The 23,529-nt window shown below is 39.4% G+C and overlaps 1 protein-coding gene across 19 annotated transcripts in view; it reads left to right on the top strand.

Moving 5' to 3' along the window:
* ZNF438 (zinc finger protein 438) overlaps positions 1 to 20,328 on the top strand; it is a 47,400-nt gene extending 27,072 nt beyond the window's left edge. For 3 of the 19 annotated variants that reach the window (XM_090143046.1, XM_090143048.1, XM_090143047.1), the window contains 7 exons: positions 3,152 to 3,256; positions 3,472 to 3,528; positions 8,000 to 9,860; positions 11,446 to 12,047; positions 12,940 to 12,992; positions 15,393 to 15,511; positions 17,735 to 18,077. In XM_090143046.1, coding sequence (XP_089999172.1) covers positions 3,152 to 3,256; positions 3,472 to 3,528; positions 8,000 to 9,860; positions 11,446 to 12,047; positions 12,940 to 12,992; positions 15,393 to 15,511; positions 17,735 to 17,798 — 2,861 coding nt within the window. In that variant the 3' untranslated portion in view covers positions 17,799 to 18,077. The other 16 variants (XM_090143053.1, XM_090143054.1, XM_090143059.1 and 13 more) reach the window with 15 other exon arrangements.
* The last annotated feature ends 3,201 nt before the right edge of the window (positions 20,329 to 23,529 follow it).

Genomic DNA, 23,529 nt, shown 5'->3' with positions numbered 1-23,529 from the left:
TTGCTCATCTTCAGTGAGGGAATGCTTTTTGAGTGCAAAACTCAGCAGGTAGATACTTCTAATGTCTGAAGTAATACAGATTTGCTCTACGGAGAATCTGTAAGACAAAGCAGTGAATTAATCGTTTGTTTTCTCTTACGCAGGACTCTTCAGACAGAAGTGCTCTGACTTTAACGTAAAATGGGCACCCTATAAAATGATTAACAGTCTGACTCTTTTTTAGTGCTTTGTTTGCACATCAGCATTTGTGGAGAAAAAAAAAAATCGGGGTGTTACAGTCTTAATTCCCTTACTGCCATAGTAGTAGTTTTCCATCCCATAGAGGGAGGGATGGAAGGAAAGTTAAATTCCCAGTGAGATAAAGATTGATTCTGTTCTCAGCTTATTTGAAAGGTGAGCAAAAATCTAGCTGGAAAATATTTCATGACTTATTCATAAAATAGTTCTACTTGACCTTTTGTGCTGCTCAGTTTCTGAAGAATTCTGCCTTCATTTTTGTAGCAGATTCCATCATTATTGTCTCCTGTACTTAACAAAAAAAGAGGCTCTTAATTACCACTTACATTAGGTGTATCAGGATTTTGTCCAGTTTGATGTGATCTCGATTGTCCTATTAAAAAGGATTTTACACTGACATCAACTTTACAATGAATGAATTTGTGTTTAGTCTGTATGTTTCTTGAAATTCACTTAAAGAAATTTAAACTGACAGATCTTCCAGAAATAACTTTGAAAAATCCACTTGCTTTTTTCTTTTGAAACTAATATTTGTTCCCACTTCCTAGAGCACCTAATTCATATTCACAATGCCATTGAAGTTTTATGAATTTATAAATAGTGTTTACATCACCTCCCTTTATCTGTTATGAACAATTATTTCCTCCAGGTGGTTGGAGCACTGAAGCCCTGCTTTGCAAATCTCTGGGGATGGAATCCTCTCTTGAGTGGAATGACTGGGCAAAAAGAACAAAGATAAAATACTGGAACTGCAGTGCTATCTAAATCATTTCTTTTTTAGTCTGAAACTGGCCAGTGTCAGAGCAGCATGGTTTCTAGAAAGTGCACTTGTTAGTTTTGATGTGGTTGATGGTTGAATCTAGTACAGAGATGTATAGAAGCTGGAATGCGCTCTTTTATCACGTATGCATGTAACAGCATCTCTCAGACAGAAGTGTTCTGTTCTTAAACAGAGAAGAACCAGCGTTCTCATCTTCGTAAAGATAAGAAGTGGTTTCAGAGGCCAGGCAACCTTAGATCTATTTGCATGAACATTATTCCTAAGTTCTCTTACTGTGTTAGAGAGAAAAATGTGTGTGATTTCTTCAGCTGTGAATAATATTACTAATAATTATAGATGCTTTATGTCTTGCTCTTCTGTGACAGTTTTTGTTTCTTGATATGAAAACATTTTAATCTGTTTAAAGCCTGTCATATTAACATTAATATGAAATGAGTAGTTCATAATTTGAAAGATAGTTCCTTCAAAAGGAAAAAAAAAAAAAGCTTTTTTAAACTTCTCAAACACAACTGTAAGAAGCTAAGAAGAGTCTTTTGGAAACTATTTAAGGAATACAGGAAGTGTCCTGCTGTTCAATGCTTTTATTGAAATGGACTTTAATCTTGATCCCATAAAATAGTAAACTTGCACAGAGTTTAAAGCAAAGGAGGTCTCTAAATGGTAAAATGTCTTGTGAACAACTGTCAAATTATATTGATGCTAAAATTACTATTAATTAAATATAGCTCTAAAGAGATCTCATTTCCCTTCTTAGTAATTTAACAAACTGTTTTGATCTTGTTCCTCCAATGGCATGTCAGAACACGTTTTCTAGTGTTTGTACGTTATGTATCTTAGACTTTGTGCAAATGTTCGTGGTTTTCCAGTCTTGCAATAGAGTACTTCATTATAATGTTTGATTTCCCAATCTATTTTAAATTGCACAAAAGAATTCCTATGTAAACGTAATTACGTTATCAAGCATTGAAAGGTAAGGAGTGCAAGATATGAGATTATCCTTGCAGTTTAAATGCTTCTTCATTCCAAATTACATGTCATAGTAATGTTCCTTTCACATCTTAAGTCTACTCATAATTCCTTTATCCCCTTCTGATTCTGTCCTAGACACTTTCCAAATCTCATTTCTAACAATCTTGTCATTTTTCTGCTTGCCCTCTGTATATCCTAGTTTCTCTTTCATGCTGCGTGAGCCCAACAGTTAAGAGCTAAGGAGAGTGAGGCTGTTCTCTTGTTTCCAACACTGATATTTGAAACTAAAACTGCACTTTTTGGAAAAACCTGATTGAGCCTGAAGCACAAGCACGTTTAGTAGAACATAATCATTGGGAAAAGCTAGTTTCTTAAAGTATCTCTGGAACATATGCCAAGAGCATACAAGTTGGGCCAAATTGGGGCAGCTTTTCAGGAAGACGAGAAATTATTGTGTCCAATGTCAAGGTCTTCCTCTAGTAATGTACTAGATTTTTATTAAAAAATAAAAATAAAAATGCAGGCACCTGGGAATGGCTGACATTTTCTGTTAGTTTTCTAAGATTATCTGAGGCAAATAGCTAGAATGGAACATTCCACTCAAACCATTTATATTTGGCAAAGAGAAATGACTGAACATTGTTTCTTATATGTGGTATATGTGATGTTGGACACTCCTGACTTATGCACTTTATTACCAACTTCACATCTTACAGGTGTGCAGCAAAAGTAGCTTTGAACGTAAAAGGCCAGATTCTGTTTTCTAGAATGCTGCCATTCTGTTAATTTATGTAAAATTATGGGAAGTGTCAGTTGGCATAGAACTTAACCTTCTGTATATAAAAAAACTCCATAAAGTTATGGAAACTTCATTTTTCTGAGCTTTTGGTTTTGTTTTTTTTGCTGTTGTCTCTCTACCATGATGCTCAAGTTAAACTATCACATCTGTTTACCACTTTCAACAGCTTTATTTCTTTATTAAACTGTTGCCTTGTGTTTCTTGTGTTTGGTATGTAATATATTGGATTTTAAAACATTTGTGAAGATGGGAAAAAGGCAAAGACCAAGAAGCAATAGCTTTCTTAATGCATTAACTGAAAGATAATGTTTTATATACTTTTTGGTGCTGAGATCTATTTGTAACTGACTGAAGCACTTTTGCAGGTGGTGTTTTTTTGCATGCTAATCCTGCAGAGAAACAAAGTGTTCAACACAGTATGCTGGGTCAGCAAAAACAAGAAAGTTGTGCTGGAAAGACAGTATCCACAGGTATTTAGTGTGTATGGAGATTTGGTAAAATTAGTGATGTTTCATATAGCATTGACAGAAATAAGTCTAGTGTTGTGTGTTAGAAAGTTGTTACTCATTTTCTTTCCCAAAGAACTCAGTAGTCACCTTTCTGAAGTTTGCAAAGGACTGCAGAGTAAATGCACATTAAAATATAGTTAATCTTTTTTTTATCTGTATTTTGCCTTTTCTTTCAGAATGGAGTGGTCTTTCTGTGTTACCTTCTGCCAATTGTCCAGTCATACACAAATTAAGTATGTGCCTGCACAAGTAAGAAAGGCTTACAAGAGTTGCTTAAAAAAGAAAAAAGGCATTAATACCCAGTGACTTCAGGAATTCTGAGTGTGTTTTTTTTTGTTTGCTTGTTTGTTTTTGTTTTTTGGTTTTTTTTTGTTAATGTTTAAAGCAGATTAGGTGGGAAATGTAATTTTTTCTGGTGCTGTCAGGGATGCCTGAGTTCTCCAGTGTTGCATGCCAAGTGTATAGTGAAAACAAACAGAAAGACATTCAAAAAGAAGGTAAAAAAGATTGGACTAAACTAAATTTGAATGACTTGTGAAGAAAAGGGAGCCATGAATGAGTGGCAGCCCAGTGGAAGGTATTCATTCCTCCAGAGGACTCTCCTCAGCATGACTTGTCAGAAGTTTGATGCATCATTGATTTTTATTGGTGTATCATTGGCCAGTCCTATACAATTTGAGGGTAATATGGAAGTAGGGAAAGCTTATGATATCCTGCAAGTATCAGAGTAATTTGATACTCACATGTATGAGTGTGGTAACCATTAATCTTTCAACAGAGACTTTTAAAGCAAATGGATTAAATTGCATTCGACTTAACCTTGTACTTAATTATTTAAAAGTGTCTACCTATTGCTCCTATTGTGTGCCCAAGTGAAAGACTGAATATGCATCAGTTAAAAATGAGATGAACATCATTCAGAAACATTTGTTTCCTTTATTTCTAAGAAAATTGTTTTGGAGAAGGTATAAAAGCTGCTGCCCTGCGATGGCAGACCTGTAGACTATGACTTGAAAAAGGAATGTGTTCTAAAACAAGGGCCATCCCTAAGAATGCCATCATAGTGCCTCTCATAACTGCCAGTTCCCCTTCTCAGATGCCAGACTTCATTTGCTCAGCTCACAGCTGGCTAGTCCTTGTTAAAAAGGAGTCCTTCAAACTAATGGAAGTACTTTGGAAAGATGGAGTGGAATAGAAGTGGAATGACCCTGAAAGATGCGTACTAATTATCCAGGTAGCTTTCTGGAATGGTAACGGCCAGAGCATATTCTTCAGTGTCATGGTGGCAAAGACATGAATAACTTCACCAATGTCCAAAGTATGTTGAAAGTATGTGTATGTCCAAAGGTTATTGTTGAAACTTCTAGCAAAGTGTAAATGTAAGAAATAGTTTTGATCATTGATAATACTTGGGTGCTCTGGGAGGGCTCAGTGGAACCTCCAGATTGTGGATTGACTGGATCCTTTTTGCTGATCCAAGATGCTAAATTGTCTTCAAATTAGTGTTCCCCGTCCACATCACAATCTTAACTGAGCCTGAAAGATCATTAGAGAGCTACTCTGCATCTAGCCCATCTCTATATTTAGGCACTGGCTAAGCTGCTTAACTGCAGTAGCTGTGTGGGATGAGGAGGAAATACAGAACTGAGTATCTTTTGCATTCCAGAGGCATGGCAATGAATATTTCTGCATTAAAAGGTCTAATGTAAACTTGGCAAAACAAAACAAATACTACTCGTACTCAAGGCTGCTACCAAACATGGTTTGCCTGGAAAAAATATTCATGATAAAATTACACTAAATGGAAAAGGAGCAAATGGAAAAGAAACATCCCTTCTGAAACAGTTGTATCAATACTTTAGCATTAGGTTAGCTGGAGAAGAAGAATGTTGGTCTAAACAGACCTTATTTCAAACAGCATTTTGTGGTTAACTTTTATGAGAGTCTTGGCCTCTTGAATGGTACTTTCTTCTAAAATACTGTGAGAATAATGTAGACGGTCCTTCTATAAATAAAAGCGATTTTACATCTTGAATTGCAGTAGGCAAATCAACATATTTGAGGAGAGTGTACTTATTTTTATACCCAGTACAATGTGTTATTACTGCAAGCATTTGCTAACCGTGAATTAAACACTCTTGATGCTTCAGCTGCCATCTTTGCATCCTTGTAGTGGCATGTCCACAGCAAAATCTTTTTCCTTGAGTGCATGGCATTTGCTTCCATTAGTTGGAGACCTCCTAACTTGCAGCATGAAGCAGCTCAGTCCTCTAGAAATCTGATGTTCCTAAAATTTTTTGCAGATCAGTGAGTGAAATTTTGAAAAAAGAAGAAGGCAGAGACACAAGGCAGACATGAAGAGCAAATGGAAACTGCTTCATCTTGCTTACTGTGGCACGCTGAATAGCAACTGGTTTGGAAAGTTTATTGTCCGTAAATGGCAGGCATAATCTGGGGAGTAAGTTCACACTCCCTCCCCTAAAAGAAAAATACATTGTTCAATAATCTGATGCATTCAGATTGTACAGTTTGACCTGTTACTGGCTTTGAAGTTCAGAGTCTAGTTTGGTTAATATTTAAAGTACTTCTCAGAAGCTCTTAAAAATATTGCCTTAAAATCAGCAACAAGAAGATACCACGGAGGGCACAAACAGTTCTCAGTGCTATTAGCAATCCAGCAGCTGAAAAGATCAGGATTTATCTATGTATAGTGAGTGGAGGTGGGCAAAATAGAGGCACTTAGTGAAAAACAGTGCATGCTTCTAGCTTTTGGAGCATAAGAAGATAATTTTAAAATTTCTGCTTCATCCATGTTGCACAAAACTTCTTAGGCCTGGCTTTATTGCTGTGTGTAGGAATCTCTTGGTATTTGTGCAGGATTTGCATGATGCTGTAGTGCAGTCTTTGCAGAATATCTAGAAGTTGTGAATAATTCTACAAGCGTCAAGCAAAAAAGAAAAGTACAGTTGGTGCCCAGTAGATTCACTGAACTGGGGGATGGATGTACAAGGAGATGTATGATAGACTTGGATTTTGATGCTTTAGATGGCAATAAAGGATCAAAGAACTATGCTCTGTATAGCTGCTCTATAAACATGCTGTAGGTAGAAAGCTTTGAAGAAGCATCAGCCCTACTGTGTATGATCTGTACGGTTTCTGTGCAATTGAGCAGTGAATCTAATGTGTCCTGAAGGCAATGGATTTATTGCACATGTGCTTACCATGTGTGTGCACGTGCATCTGTCCAGAAGTCTCGGTCATGAAATGCGATAGCTCTGTAACTTCCAGTGCATGTTGCAAAGTGTGTAAAGTCTGGAAAGAACATCCAGTGTTAAAATAAACTTACTGGAGTTTCCAGTGTTGGTAGTCACTCACAGTTACCTCTTCAAGTCTGTAACAGTCTGTAACAATGTATAAACACATTCATAATACAGGATTTAAAAAGGAATAGATACTTCTCTATGGAATTACCTCACTGCCATTGCAATATTTCAGTATTCCAGCATTTATTTTTACATATATTATTTGTATGTTATCTTTTCTTAATTTTTTTTTTTTCTTACATCCATCGTTGCCTTTCCAAAATAGTTTTTACGTCTGGTATCCTGGTATCTTTGTGATTGAATTTTCAGTGATTGCTGGATTATTGTTTCCTTTGTTGTTTGAGAAAACCTATTCCAGTTTCTGTGAACTGGAAGCATCGTTAATTGAATTTACTTGAGAGTGGGTAATGAGGCTGTTATATGAAATGGTAGCAGTGCAATTTAGTTTTATATTAAGCCTTTTTTATAGAGCATGTGAAAGGTCAATATATATCTCTGCAGCTGAATGTGGCTTTTACTTTATACATTGTAGGTTTTCCTTTTTTTTTTTTTTCTTTTTTTCATTTTCCTTAATTATCCTATTCTCCCTTAAAAGCATTTATTATGTTTACCAACACAAGTAGAAACAGCAAAGAACTGGAGTATCTTAGCCAAATTGCATATTTAAGAAAATAATTGAATAACTTACTTCAACAGTACAGTTCTATTGTGCTGTAAAAATGGATGAACAATGTGTGTGATTGGGTTTTTAGCAATGGTTCATCTTCTCTTAAGTCCTCATTGATTTATTTATTTTTACACATTTGCATGTTTTATTGCAGTTGTTTTTTTGACAGCTTCATTGGGTAAGCTGTAGCCTGTATCTAAAAAAAGCCACAAATGGTAAATGGTACGAGAATTTTGAAAGATAGCATGATGCCAAATAAAAAGCATGATCAAGCGTGTGCTCAGTAAGCTTCTATACTGTGAAAAGTTTAAATACAATCCATGTTCTGTCAGTTCTTCCAAATGAATACTGAAACCATGCTAGCACAGCTTCTTGCGTGCAAAAGAGCCTTATCACACATATGTCCTGAAGTGTCATGTAGCTTGTAATCTGGAATGAAACATACATTTAAAATAAGAATGAAAAAATGATTTTTTTCTTGTTTTTTTGTTTGTTTTTGTTTTGCACGTGAATATTTGCATTGTTTCAGAGGGTATTTTTGTCTGAGACTTTTGCAGTTCTAAACTTCACTTATTGCTCATTTAAATAACTAATATTTTTAATAAGCTTGTGTTTAATAGTATCATTTGTAAGCAGTTCTATTTCTGCTACAGTAATTTTAAAAAAAGAAATACTATACAGTTTACTATTGTCTGTGTTATTTTATTATTACAGATAAACACAAATCCCCTACGGACATAATACAAACTTTTCAGAAGAAAAGTCAGTTTAGGACCATTGCTCCAAAAATGGTGCCAAAAGTTTTAACATCTGGAATGGTTTCTTGTCTTCAATCATCTTTGCCTGAACAGTGTACAACGATTTCAGCAGCAGGTTCTAAACCACTGGTGGTACCAGCTCAAAACTTTGCCATCATGCAGGTTGCTGGTCACGAGGGTACTTTTTCTCTTTTGGCCTTGCCATACATTACCCCTGCTGTGATACAGCCAAGCCAGCAAACAAACATGGCCCATTCCGAAAACCAAAAGTTGCCTATCCCTCGCTACCAATCTGTAAGAAACAAATTGCTTTGTGACAATAAAACAAGCCACGCCTCTGTCTTGAATACACAGAGCAAGGTATCTACCAAAGGACAAATCTCACTGCAGACTTCCTCCATGACTGCCTTAGCTGAAGACTGTCCAAAAATTCATTCTAGCTCAGATTCATCTGAGTCAGTGATGCTGACAGAGCATAATTCATCTGAAATAATGGTTTCCACATTACAAAGAAAGAACACTTGTGTGGAATCTGGATCTCCTTCAATGAACAAAACAAAAACTGCTATCAGTAATGTTTCTGGACCATCTATAATTAAAGAGTCTTTAAGCAAGCCAGAAAATTCAAGTAATCCTGTGAAATTTAGCTTTGACTCTGTGAAGACAGCATCTGCAACCACAAAAGAGTCATTCATTATGTCAGAGAAACTAAAGGAAAAACCCACAAATTCTGCAAATTCTGTTTCTGTCCTGTCACCAGCAGTTTTTGGCAGTACAATACAGATGACTCCACCAGCACCAACAGGAAAACTTCCTATTTTGCCTTACTCAAGAATGAAAAATTCAGTGCTTTGTAAATCACAGAGTACTAACGTAAAGGATATATCTGGTATTTCACTAAGACCTGAATGTGAAAAGACACCAGCTTTGGTGAAAACCTTTCATCCTCCTGCTAAAGCATCTAACAAACGATTAGCTGCATCTTTGACTCAAGCCCCCAAACAAACCATTCCAGAAAATACTTTCTCTCCATCCAATAAAGTGGACGTTGACAGCCTTAAAAAGTTGAATGGTACACCCTCTAAAAGGAGAGGCAGGAAGAGAAGAGTCCAAGATGATTTATTGGCTTTTCAGGCCAAGCGAAGGAAATGCATTGTTAATAAATTTAGAGAAGTAAGAGAGAGGGTGAAAGCTGATCTTCAGCCACCTGAAGACAAAAAAGCAGAGGCAGTGAAAAAATACCGTAACATTAGACCCAAACCAGTGGTAGTAGTGCAGGCAATTGCACCGCTGACTTCTACAGCACTGGTAGAGGAAAAGTGTCCTGACCATTCAGACAAAGGTGTTTTTTTAAACAGTTCACTTGCCAATAAATATTCAAGTTATAAATATAATGATACCACATCAGCTACATCAATTGATTTGGGTAGAAATGCGTACTCAGCTGTACCCAAGCCATGGCATAGATGTCACGTATGTAACCATAAGTTCCAGTTCAAACACCATCTTCAGGACCATATGAATGCACACACAAACAAACGACCCTACACTTGTCGAATTTGCCGGAAGGCTTACATTCATTCTGGAAGCCTGAGCACACATATGAAACTTCATCACAATGAAGGCAAACCCAAAAAGTTTGTGTGTTGTGAATTCTGTGCTAAGATTTTTGGCCATGCAAAAGTATACTTTGGTCACCTGAGGGAAGTGCACAGGGTTGTTATTAGCACAGAGCCTTCCGGTAGTGAGCAACAGATGCAAGATGCTTTGAGGAACAGGGGCACAAATATAAAAGAGGCAGAAGAAGCAACAGAAAGGTGAGTGTTTTCAGTGATCAAAAGCTAAGGAAAATAGAATTTCATATTAATTTCATAGAAATTCATAAACATCACCATTATGAAAATTGTTGATTTTTCTTGGTATATATTTTCTCTATAGTAAGATTGATAATGATTTAAATATTTTTTCCTATGGAATCTAGTCAATATATTAAACTATCTAGTGTATTTTAGTTGATTTATGGAATATAAATTATTACGTTCACTGAAACATCCAAAGTAGTTTTGCATGTATTCTAGGAATACCCAACTGGCAGAGGAACAATTTTGGTCAGTTGATAGCTTCTGCCTAACATTTTTTCTTAATCTTTTGAATCTCTGTATCGTATCCACTTTGTGCTTTTTCCCAGAAGATAAGTGAACCAACTGCAATAAGTGAAAAGCAATTCATATTTCAATATTAGCTTGTAGTTTGTTTACACTATTAAATATCATTATCCCATTTCCTTCTCTGGAGTGCTGTGAGCTAATCTGTCTTGTGTGCTGATTACCTCTGCTTTTGCTTTTGCTTTGCCAAGTAAAAAAGTTAGTATGTACCATATTAAAATGGATAGAACATTATTTTATTTCTACTTTATGAGTTTGAGGAGAACTTTCTTGGCACGGTAAAATAGTTAGCATTTTTGTTAACTCCATTCTGCATTTACTTTTAAGTGTGCTTTATTAAGCCCACTGCTTTAACCTGGTGCCTCCACACTGCACTGTGTGTGTATTGCTTTGCGTAATTCCATTTCTTGGGGTGTCAGAGAATTTTTAAGGTACTGAGACTTAAGCAGTGCTTTCCTTTCAGCCATTACTAGTTGTCATACAATGAATCATTTACTATATCCATTTTGTTAGGTAATCTGTCAAAAGTATATTGGTAAATGCATATAAATAAACGACAGTGTGGTCCTTTTCCTAGACGTTGCAAGAGGGGGAGAGGGGGGGGAGGGTTCTGTTGAGTTTCTTTTGATTGGCTTAACTTAAGCTGGGGGCATATTAACTCATATATATCTTTGTTTCCTTTCTACTGCAGAGCGGTCCTAAATTAGTGAAAGAGGCTGTCCAGTTGTAAATTACCTTTTTAAACTTTTTTAATGCTCTTACAAGCTTTTAGAAAAAGACTACGATTTGAAGTTTTCCTGGTTCCAGCTCAGAGTGAGAGGTGGGACCTGTGGTTTTGGCTTCACGTCAGTCAGGTGCAAGCACGATAGTTTCTGTTAGTAGTCATCTACTGGAAATGCTCATTTGCACTTTTCTAGCACAGAGCTAGAACAGTTTGAAATGACATCACCAAATTAAGAACTTAAAAAATGTTATTCACCTTTTATTAAAAGGTTAGTGGCATTAAAAGATTATTCTTACTGAGATTACTTTGCTATTATGAAGGCAATTAGCCTTCCTGTTATTTTATTGGGTTCTTTAGCTGCTCCTAATAAATTGGATACTGTAGTAACAGTGCCTGTTTTTAATTAAAAGATTGTTTCATAGATGTCATCTTGAAACTTGCGCAGACAGAAACTGTCATCTCTTTAGTGCATGGCTGGTTCTGAAATAGTTTCTATTTCCTTTTTTATAACAGGGGAAATAGATGCAATTTTGAAGACCTGTTCCATAATCCAGGAGAAGTTAAATTACAGATCAGATGTGGTCAATGTCAGTTCATTGCGCAGTCTTTTGGTGAAATGAAGTTTCACTTGTTATGCTCTCATGGAGAAGAGATCCAGGGAAGAGTAAAGGAAGGAGCTCTGCAAGGAAATAGAGGAGCTAGAGGAGAGCTTATCAAACATGCAGCTCAATTCTGGAAACAGCGCAATGAAAGAAGACATTTGGCAAAATGCAGTGACAACGAGGAGGAGTTTTATACATTTCCAAAACTGAAAAGACAAATATACCTCCACCATCAAAGTAATGTTGATACATTAACTAAAACTGAAATGACTCAGTCAGGAAGCAATGAAGCAGCCAAGGAGATACAAAATGTAGGTTGTGGGACACCAAGCAAAAAGATTGAATTTTGGTCTAAAGCTGGATATAACTGCATTTTATGCAAGCAGTTATTTGGAAGAAAAGAGGATCTTTGTAATCATTGGCAAAGTTGTCATAACTGTGAAGACACTTCTATTTTATGGACAATTTTTAGTTTGTTCTCAAAACAGGGAATTTTTGAACTTTCTAGCATTGGTGAATATTGAGGCTCAGTTCTAGTGCTGTGTTGATGAACTGACTTGAGATGCATTGCTTCAGAAGTTTGCTTACTATGGTGGCTTTTTAGTTATCAGTTACAATCTTTGCTCACCTTTGTTTTGTTAAATAGAACATGTATTAATCCATTATCTTTCCAGATGGGTAAATGCAGGCTGATTATGAAGTACTGTACTTAGTATTCACTTTGCAGCAGCAAATACTCAACGCTAATGGTTAAAATGAATAAGACGTTTAAGTTCCATTACACACAGAAATAAATCAGTTTACATGAAGTAATCCCAATCTTGAACAAAATGGCAAACCAGATTGAAAGTGTGATTTCAATCCTGACTGTGGTTCTAGATTTTATGCCAAAACTGTGTGTCTTCGCATATCAGTAGATCATTTTGAAGGTACATACACACAACCTGCATTCCAGAGCATAGTTATCTTCAAAAACCCTTTACATTTTGTTTTCTGAATTTCAGTCTTTTTGGACACTAAGTTTCTTAGGTGTTATGTTCAGTCCTAGTAATAGCAGGGATCTTTGGACTTCAATGTGAAAAATCTACAGTTTTCTTTTTTCTTTTTTGCCTGTAGACCTTTGATTGAAAACAAGAGTTATTCACTACCTGTGGAGATGGAACTCTCAAAGCTTGACTGCTGTATGAAAGTGAAAAGAAAAAAAAAGAAAAAAGGTTGTTTTAAAGATAGTAATTTGAGTTTGTTACTGCAGGGAAATCTGATGTTCTGCAATAGATCACATGTTTCACTGTGAACTTTAAGCACTTTCCATGTTCCTCCAGTGGCAGCAGCACTACTGCTGTGAACACCTTTAGCAGCATTCTGCCTTTAACACTCTTGGTATTTCTCTTTTATTCCTGTGTAGTTGGCCCAGACATAGCTGCAAAGGGAAATTGTTCGTCTGAGTCTATGATACAGGTAATGAGGTTTTTTCACTTGTATCTCCACATCTACTGTACAGATGGATCCAGAGGCCTTTCCCAGCTGTTCTTTGTGATGCTGTGAAGTCACTATATCGCTGTTCAACAGAAATCAGTGTATCAGAAAGCAAACTGAAAAATACACCAATACTATTTCTAAACTACTACTCCATTCATTTCTTCTTGTGGTCAAACTGTAATTGAGGGATTAAGTGATGAAAGAATCATTCCTACAATGCCTTGCGTGGCCTCTCACTGTTTTGCAAAAGAATTTTGTGAAGAGATCTAAAAAATGTTGGGGATTTCAAGGGGAATTCCAGAAGCTGTTGGAATATTTTGTGTATGTATGTTTTTTGTTTTTAAACAGTAAAGGCAGCTTTCTGAGCCAGTGGTTTTGAATGTTGTTTCTTGTACGGTGCTGTGCCTGGTGTTGGACTACAAGACTGAAGCTGAGAAAAAATTAAAAAAGGAAAGGTTTCATAGAAATGCAGGGCTGCTCAGTGAGGTGGAAGAGTCCCTGTGGATTTTTACTTCTTTCTTACTATCTGTTCCTTTGAATACACAACTGATTTGTTCACTGTTTTAAGATAATACTTTGTATGCTGAACTGCTGTAAAAACACAGTTCTTATGCTTGTGTGAAAAACATGTTTTAATGCATACAATATACTGAGTATAGTTTAAAATACACTGAAACGAGAGCAGTGCTGACACTGAGTTCCCCCTATGCAGGCACAGCACAGATGATGGCTGGGTAGTCCCTCCAAAATACTTTCCAAAAGTTTGTTTTAAAATGATGCATCAGAGCCAGTGATGTAGATGAGTGGTTTAGTGCTATTTTTTTTTTTTTTTACCAAGAAGAGTCACTCTCTCGTTTCCTTAAAGGAGGGGCTTGCTGTGCTCCTGGGGGAGGTTTGGGACTCAGGAGCCAGTTGGTTTTTTTTATTTTTATTTAACTGGAAATTCTCATGTACAATCCTTCACTTTCATTATGTTCCTGAACTTCTTTCCCCGTCTGTAGTCCAGGCCAAGTGGGTAAACAGGGCCCAGATTTCAGCAATTTAAAACCTGAAAATATGTTTTAAAGCATAGTTCTAAGCTGCTTCTCGGTGTTCTCATAAATGTTTAAAATTAGAAACCTTTTTTTTTCTGAGCCTGAAAGCATTCTTACATTTCAGGCTATTAGGATTATGGTAGATCATGAAAGGTTGGGGTTTTTGAAAATACATCTGTATTTGATGCAAAGCTATTCTTTGTTTTAAAAACGCATTTGTTTTGAATTTGTGTTCAGTTTGATAGCATTTGGAAGTACGAAATAAGCTGTATTTACAGTACTGTTAGATAGTGCTGTTCAACAGAATGGTCGTCATGAGTGCAGTTTGTTGTTTACCTTCAAGTCGGACAAGCTAACATCTGGTTTTGCACAGGAATTATAGTTTTAAATTGTTAAAATGAATGTTATTGTTTTTGTAGCTGTAGTTCTTTTCCCCTCTGATTTTTCATTAAATCTCTGTTTCAGCTTTGCTTTTAAACTTGAAAGCGGTTTCTCGTATGGAAAATTGTTCTTTCATCATCACACCATAAATAATCAAAGCTGGATGAGTTCCTCTGCTTCTCTGGCTTGCCGAATATTGCCCTTCTCCAGCTGCAGAGCTACAGTTTCCTATGGCTAACATATGGCTAACCTATGGCTAACAACTATGCTGCCAGCATGGTTGCTGGCAGTAAATTTTTACTTCATTTATTTATTAGCATTTAGATGTCTGCTGTTTTGCTCCATCAGAGTTTCTGTCATACCTCGTTAGATACCTATTTTATCTACTATTCACTGAGCTCCTTAGAGTCAGTGTCATAAGAAGGATGAACAGGTATTTAGGAGAGTAGATTTCAACCCTAACTTTGTGCAGCTGATGCTGACGTTTGAGAATCACCAGCTTACCTAGGCTCAGCCATGTAGTATATTATATTTCTACAACGCATCCACCTACATACGCATCTTTTTTTGAAAGAAATGTGTACTTCAGATTCAGCTCATGTCAGTTATGATTACCAAACCTGTACAATGTAGGTTTGCGATTATTATGCATAAAGATTAACACACTATTAACTATAGTAGGTTGACTTGTCAAGTTCCTTATGGCTCTAAAAATGAAAATCTCTTCATGCTGTGTCTGACACAGAAAAGATCTGGTCTCATGGAGAAGATTCTGATAGCTTAAAAAGAATGGCAAAGTTTGTCCTCATTTCACTGGGTGGTTTTATAGCTGATCTGTCATTGTTTATGATTTCCTCCACTTTTTCTTAAAGTGCCCTAATTTTTCTTTGTTATTAAGACTAAGGAGGACCCAGGCAGGCAAGTGAGTTTCATGAAGACGTGTTGATTTCCTCTCCCCTTGCAGGCAGACACATCCGTGGATCGAATTATCTGGGTGACCTTGCTGTGCAGGCGTGGTGCAGGGCAACATGAAGATCTGGCTTCAGCGTGTGACTTTGTGGCTCACCTTTCTGCAGTTCCAAAGTAAAAATTGTGAATTTAAGTGGAAAAAACAGCATACTTTTCAGACATGAGTGAATTTCTAATTCCTTACTGGCAAACCCTTAAGAAATTCTGGAAGTGACAGTAACGTACTTCTATGTGTGTGCTTTGTTTGGCAGTTTTATTTATGTGGTGGTACCAGCAGCATTCTAAGCCTTGATAGGTCTGGGGCTGTCAAGTGCAAAGGGAGCTTTCTCTGCTTTTTTCACATTTTATTGACTTTTTCATGTAAGCATTAGAAACGATGGGATGAGCTATGACTTCTGCTGCTGACAAAAACATACATTATTCTTAAGTTATTTTGCAGAAATTTGCAATTTAATCTAGAATAACATATTAAGTCAGTGAAAAGTAAATTCTTTCAAAAAGAGATATAAGCAAACTGTCCATGTGTGGGTTTCTTTGCACAATGTAATGGATGAAATTTGTGGATGACAGACCTACTAGTAGATGCCAACAGTTTCCTCTTATCCAGAGTTATTAAGAGTGGCCAAGGGAAGTGAGAATTAAAAAAATCCTTGCTGTTCTGACTTGAATTTTATTCAGTATTGCTGCTGTGCCAGTGCACATCACAGCCCAAGGCATGATATTCAGGCATTTTCTAAGGCTCTTGCAGCGTATAGTATAGTTCAGTGGGAGAAAGGAGAAGCAATGTGCAGAGCAGAGTGATGATGGAGAGCAACACAACCCATTGAATGCAGGATGTGTGACTGCCCTTGGTGACCTGTGTGCATGGAAGTTTCTGCTGTAGCCTTCCTCTGAACTTCTCCCTTTGATGCCTGTAGTCATGTGATTCTAGAGCCTGCTGTCACTTGAGATATGTGAACCTGAAGCATCCCTGGCTTCTCGGGCCATAAGCTCATCCAAACAGCAGAGCTGGCTGTATTTGCCCCTCTTGTGGGGCCTCAGTTGCAGACTTGCAGCTAGGTAAGCTCCATCCAGGCTGCTAGACCAGACCCATCACCTGCCAGTTTACCAGGTAAAGCATCTCTCAGCTTTATTCCAAGAAAGTGAAATCTAATGCTGCGTCCTGCAAAGCAGGAACATGACTCGCTCAGTTTCCTGCAGATACATCACTGACGAGTAGCAGTAGGGAAGAAATAAGCTAACTGTAGCTGTAAGAAACAGAAGAGGTTGAATGTCATTTGAGGGTTTTAAGTGCCATTGGAAAAAGACAGAATGTCCCATTGCTAACATAGATGTGTCTCATACAGGTGTGACAGCATAAAGCAGCAAAGCTGAAACACTGATCTTTTTGTCCCTTTTTCCTTTCCTCTCTCTCTCTTCCTTTCTTCTTTTCCTTTTCTCTTTTTAAAGCTGTCTTGCCTTTTCTGCATCCTCTGTGAACCATTCTGGCTGAACGCAGTTTTGAAATGACTCCACAAAGTCAAACAGTGCCATATATGATGTCTGTGCTGTGGCCGCAGCAGCTGCGCATGGCTTGACAGGCTGGGGATGTGTGGGGCTGAGGCAGCTGCAGCAAGGCCCGGCAGCCCCATTGCAGCAACCCTGGCCTGCTTGGTGTCTTGGCAAAGAGTTCTGTCAGCGGCACCGCTGGCCTGTCCCCAACGGTAGGGCTGCCAGCGTTAATGAGGTGTCAGTGTGGGAGCTGGTATTTTAAGCACCGCTACAAGCAATTTTGTGACATTTGTAAAGAAAGAACCGAACTTGGGATAAAAAATCCCCCCACGACCAAATAAAGTGATGGTTTCAGCTGGTGATGTTTCAGTAGTGAGAACATGTTTTGGCACGAAACCGCATCCTTTCTGTTGTTGTAGAGCCTGGCCAGGGCCTTTGTATACCTGCACAAAGGGCTGCTACTCGGAGCGCTCCGCGCTTTCTGGGGCTTCGGGCTCTCTGCCTTTCATTCACAGTGAATACACTGCTTTTTTCTACAGTTGATTTAGGATGAAAATAAAGCATTTTATTTCCTGTATGCTAAGTAATTTTGTGCAGCTTCGGGTTTAATCTGACTTCTGAACATATACCCGATCAAGGAGATCAATATACCTTCCTACAGCTAGAGGCAATAAATGACACAGCAAAGGAGGAAAGCAATAAATATCCCTTTGACCATACCTTTGAAGCAATGCAATTGCTTTTCAGTGGAAGTTTAATTTCTTCATGTTTTTAGTTAAAAGCTTTTATTAATTTTAACTGAAGTAAATATGTTATGCTTTGCTTTTCAAATCAATCCTTTTACAGCTTGGAGTCTTTGGAGCTTGAATCCTCTCCAGCCATTTTCTGCTATCTGCCAATTCCTTGCTAAGTGCAAATCTGACACTGCTGCCAATAAATCCACCTTCATGCCATTTAAAGTCATCTGCCGTATTTCTGTGAAGCTAATCAAAGTCTGTGAGAAGACATTTTTTGAAGGGAACAGAATTCTGGCCATTTCAGTTAAGTAAGTTAATTAAAATTAATAGCAGTGAACTATGAAAGAGAGAAGTGGTACAGTTTGTTTGAACGCTCGCTTATTTTTATTCTCTGTTGCTGGAGAAGTTTTTCAGACCAGAACTGATTTTTGTTCTGCTGCTGTTTGTGATGCTCTCCCTGCCTACTTTCAGACTCCTGAATGCAGTGAGCCCCGGCTCTGACCTGATTGCATCCTTGTGAACGCAAAGCACTGCTTTATTTTTACCTGGTGAGACAGCTGGCCTGATAAATGGATGGGATGCCAGCACTGCAGGAGACAACGATGATGTCTGCACGGTTCATGGTCTGCAGTTTTCCAGGAGCAGAATTTCCAATCCCTTTACACGCACACATGAGCCACCAAACACAAACTTATAAAGAATTGGGTCTATGGAACATTTTCTTTGGACTTTGTAGAGCCATACTGTACTCCAGTACTATGTACTCCAGTTATTTTTCTTTTATTAAGTGCACTAGCAGTATGATTATTATACCACCAATATACTTATGGCGAATCTGATTCCTGAAATACACCATGGCCGTCTGGGTTCTTCCAGGAAATTGGATTAATTATTGAATTGTTTGAATTTCATATAAAAAAAACTGCTGCTCTTGCTGGTTAGCAGTCCACGTAAAGTTTAAACAATATTTCTGAGAGTGATTTATTGGTAGAGCGGAAAAGCCTGGTGCTGAATCCATCCACTGGGATTTGCTTACATTAGGAAGCAGTGCAGGTGGCAGTCTGTTTCAGCGCCGAATGGATTTTTCCCTTTTCTCTCTGATAAATGAAGTGCTTATATAAGGTGAAGGATTGGAAAAGTGAGCGGTGCAGAGCCCCTGGGGAGCCACGAGGGCATGGGGCTGGGTTGCTGGGGCTGCTGGGCTGTGCTGAGGGCTGTGGGGCCCTGCTGGGGCCGTCAGGGGCTGCTCCAGCTCAGCCAGCAGCATGGGGACATGGCTTGAGGAGAGCTGCTGATGGCATCATAGAATCCTAGAATGGTTTGGATTGGAAGGGGCTTTTCAGATCATCTAGTTCCACCCTCTGTTGAAGCGTTCACCTGGAGCTCCCAGTGTAGTGTGCAGCACAGGAGGATGTTTTGAAACTGAACTTGTTTTGTTGCTTGATAACAAATCGTCCCCATAGCTTTATCGTTGTCAACTTCCTGTAAGCTTTGAGCTTCAGTCTCATGTTTTCGTTGTGTGCATAATGGGTAGGATCTTGTTTTGAACTAGTTCTCAACAAATTATTCTGAGTCTTTATTGTACGTGAGAGCTCTCCTTTCCTTTATTGCTAATATGCAAGATATTTCTCCCAAATAATTATTTTGGTGTCATTTAACGACAAACATTTGATGGCTTTTACTATTAAATACTATATGTAAATTCCTCACAGCGTCATATTTATAATGTGTTTTAGAGCCTGATTATATCTGCCTCTTTAAAAAGGATCCAGGCTCACTAGCAGTGTTTTCTGCAATGCATATCTCTGGAGAAAACTGAGATTGGACTTTTACAGCCAGGACCAATTAGGCTCAGCCCTTCCCTTCTCTCTGCAGCATTTAGACGAATCCCATTTTTCAGGCAGAGCTCGAGCAGCCTGTCAGGTGTCTGGGCTGTCTGTCCCTGGGCACCGCGTTCCCACTGTCAGCCATGAGAAATAGTGCCCCTTGTGCAGCCATGTCCGAGGAAAGCACGACGATGAATCCACAAGTTGGAGTTAAAAGGAGAAAGTGCAGTAGTGTTTACTCAGTGCTGAGTGAGGTTTTGTTCTAGTAGATACATCTGCTGTAATATGGGGAATTGTTCTGATGTCCATGGCTTCCTACCTCATGTAGTTACGAAGATTCATCCTTACTTAAAAGAAAAAATGGGTTTTGCCCTTAGTCCATCTTCTGGGAGTGCGCCTACAATGAGGCAGGGGTTTTGAAAAGAAAAAGGGAAAATACAGTGAGTTGCAGATACAGTGTAACAAACCATCTAGAAAAAAATGGGCAGGAAATCTCTGACAAATGCTGGCAGTCTGAGTGTGAACATTTCCAGATAAAATTTCTGATAGATTGGAGTTCCTGCTCAGCAGCTCTGATGACACTGAAATATAATTAAGTTCTTTAGAACTGAAGGAAAACAATCTTTTAGCTTTGGAGGACTTGGAATGGACATTCCTGCTGATGTAGAGGCATAGTGCAAAGCTTATCACTTAGAATTGCTGCTTAATTCTATATGCAGTATTTGTTTTCAGTGTTCCTCTCTGACATCATACGAGAATGGTCTTTCACATGGAGCAGAGATGCTACAACTTCCATCAACTTTAAGCCTATGAAGCAGGTGAGTTTTCAGTTTACAGTGTCAGAAGCCTTAAAAAACCAAGCCATTATAACAAAGCCTCTTGCCATTTCACCTTTCAGGTTTCCTGCCCCTCATTATATTGGTGTTAGATGTAGTTCACATCAGTATCAGTTCAGCGCAGCCATCCAGAAGTCTCACTGTCTGCAGGCAAACCATATCGGTGTTCGAATAAACCTCTAAACGCATCCAAATCCTTCTAAAGGCTTTCAGACAACACAGCAAATAGTGCTTAGCTCGCTGTCAAATTGAAGTGATTACTTTATTTCTAAATGCTGGGCTAAAGCAGTGTTCCTTCTTCTCTGGTGAGCGTATGTCAGCAGGCAGTGCGAAGCGAGAGTTCATTTGAATTGCAGAGCAAGTATCTCATTAACTATGAGAGAATTGCATGGTAGCAGGAAAAGTCCCATTCCTTGTGCTGATTGCAGTGATCCCAACAACGGATCAAGAAATCCCAGAGCTGCCTTTGGAGTTCAGTCAGTGAATGTTCTTCCTGGTGGGTTACCCTGCAGCACAGGTGGAAGAGTGAAGTTCTGTTAGGAAGCCTCAGCTCAGAAAAGGGAATCAAGGAGTAGATTTATTTACTGAGAAAGAGGGCAGCTGCTGTGTACAATAACAATACAAATGGCAGTCTGTGGCTTGGACAGGTGCACTCTTGGCTGGGTAAGGAACTGGCTGGAGCGCCGGGCCCAGAGAGTGGTGGTCAATGGAGCTAAATCCAGCTGGCGACCGGTCACGAGTGGTGTTCCCCAGGGGTCGGTGCTGGGGCCTGTCCTTTTCAATATCTTTATTGATGACCTGGATGAGGGCATTGGGTGCACCCTCAGTAAGTTTGCAGATGAGACCAAGATTGCTGGAAGTGTCGATCTGCCTGGGGGTAGCGAGGCCCTACAGAGGGATCTGGACAGGCTGGATAGCTGGGCTGAAGCCAATGGGATGAGGTTTAATAAGACCAAATGCCGGGTCCTTCACTTTGGCCACAGCAACCCCAAGCAACGCTACAGGCTTGGGGCGGAGTGGCTAGAAGACTGTGTAGAGGAAATGGACCTGGGGGTGTTGGTTGACGCTCGGCTAAACATGAGCCAGCAGTGTGCCTGGGTGGCCAAGAAGGCCAATGGCATCCTGGCTTGTATCAGAAGTAGTGTGACCAGCAGGAGGAGGGAAGTAATTGTTCCCCTGTACTCAGCTCTGGTGAGGCCACACCTTGAGTACTGTGTCCAGTTCTGGGCCCCTCACTGCAAGAAAGACATTGAGGCCCTGGAGCGTGTTCAAAGAAGGGCAACAAAGCTGGTGAGGGGTCTGGAGCACAGGCCTTATGAGGAGCGGCTGAAGGAGCTGGGATTGTTCAGTCTGGAGAAGAGGAGGCTCAGGGGAGACCTTATTGCTCTCTATAACTACCTGAAGGGAGGCTGTAGCGAGCTGGGGGTCGGCCTCTTCTCCCGTATAACTGGTGATAGGACTAGAGGGAATGGTTTCAAGCTGCACCAGGGAAGATTCAGGCTGGATATTAGGAAATACTACTTCTCTGAAAGGGTGGTCAGGCACTGGAATGGGCTGCCCAGGGAGGTGGTGGAATCCCCTTCCCTGGAGGTGTTCAAGGCACGTTTGGATGTTGTGTTGAGGGGTATGGTTTAGCGAGAACCATTGGTGATAGGTGGATGGTTGGACTGGATGATCTTATAGGTCTTTTCCAACCTTAATGATTCTGTGATTCTGTGAAACTGGAATAAATTGGTCTGGACTCACTGAACAAATTGCAGCTTGCAGAAAGCACCAAATTAGGACAATAAATGCTGGAGAGGAGTTGAAAAAGTTCAAAATTGTCTTTAGAGCTGGTTATTTTAGAAGGATGAAGGCACATGAAGGTAACTGAAAGGGGATGCAAATGTTTTTATATCCAGCTAAGTCACTGCAAGGGATTAAAAGTAAAGACTGTTTGGTTCCTTGCTCTGTTAAATTCCCTGGGCAGCTTTTCTTGCCCTCCTGTTTGCTCTTTCACACATGAGAGCATCCCATGGGAGCAGTGCTGCACAGGCAGAAAGCACGGAGTCCGAGCCCGGTGTCTGCTTGGGTGGGCAGAAAGCAGAACGTTCCTGTATTGTAACATTCTTTATTGTAGCCTCTACAGCACCAAATCTTGGCTATTCTTTGCCAAGGGCAGCAGTGCATCAGTCCAAGTAGAAATTACTGATTTAGGAAGGACTGGTCATGGGTGCCTAAAGCAGTTTCTTCCTCACAAACTGTGAAGGCACTTTGCTGTAGAATTTTCTCCCTCGTACAGTTTCCTTCCGTAGTGTTGGTAGTTGGTTGATGTTTTATAGATGGTCTGGGAAAAGTAATTAAGCAGGTCTGGAAGTATTTTCAGGGATTTCAAAGAGAAAGACTGAAATACTCTTGGAAAAATGGCCTTGAAAACTTAAGAGCAGCATGATTTTCTTATGTGCCGTGGCAAATAGCATTCTTTGTTGCCTTTCCATTCACATCCCCTTCCTGTCTGGGTGCAACAATCCTTTCCAGCAATTAAAACAAATCAGAAGTGAAAAATGACAAACCAGCCGAGGCTGAGCAGCAAGGCTGATTGACGTGGGCCGGGGGAGGGTGTGTGATCCTGCCCCAGCCATTTCCCCATTTCCTATCCCTGCTGTGTTCGTGGGCACGATGTTCAAACCAGGGCAGCTGTTTGCAGTCTCCAGCAGCGTCCCAGCAAGAAAGAAGTGACTTGTCGTTGGGAACGCAGTACTTTTTATCCCACATAAAATGCTTTGCTGGGGAAATCTGATACAACTTCTATGTTAAAATAATCAATGTGCTTTTTGGTTTGCTGCACTTTGATACCTAAATCTTGAAAGGCTTTGCTTCAGCTGCTGAGAAATTGGGGAGCCAAAAGCCCGTGGGCCACCCCAGAACAAAGGGGAGGAGCTCCAGAGCTGGAGGCAGAAGGGGAGGAGCAGCCCGTGGCTTTCCCACCTTGGGCAGGGCTGCAGGCGTCACTGGCAAACTCTTCCAGTATTCCCCTCAAACTTACAATACCTGCTAACTCTTCACAGATTTCATTAGGATTCTCCTAATGTTTTAACCAGTTGTTATTAAAAACATTCACTGAAGTGTCTTGAAATGCCAGGCCCTCTACAGGCCTGTTGCCCATCTCTCCTTGGTGCCTCCCAACCATGCACTGACCTTATATCAGCCAGCCTCTGCCCACTGTGAATGCACTTCATTAAATAACCATTTTTTGCATAGCA

Source organism: Phasianus colchicus, chromosome 6 (assembly GCF_987193195.1).
Source record: "Phasianus colchicus chromosome 6, bPhaCol1.hap1.1, whole genome shotgun sequence".
Lineage (NCBI taxonomy): Eukaryota > Metazoa > Chordata > Aves > Galliformes > Phasianidae > Phasianus > Phasianus colchicus.
The sequence above is the reverse complement of the archived record's forward strand: the minus strand, read 5'-3'. Positions and strand labels throughout refer to the sequence as shown.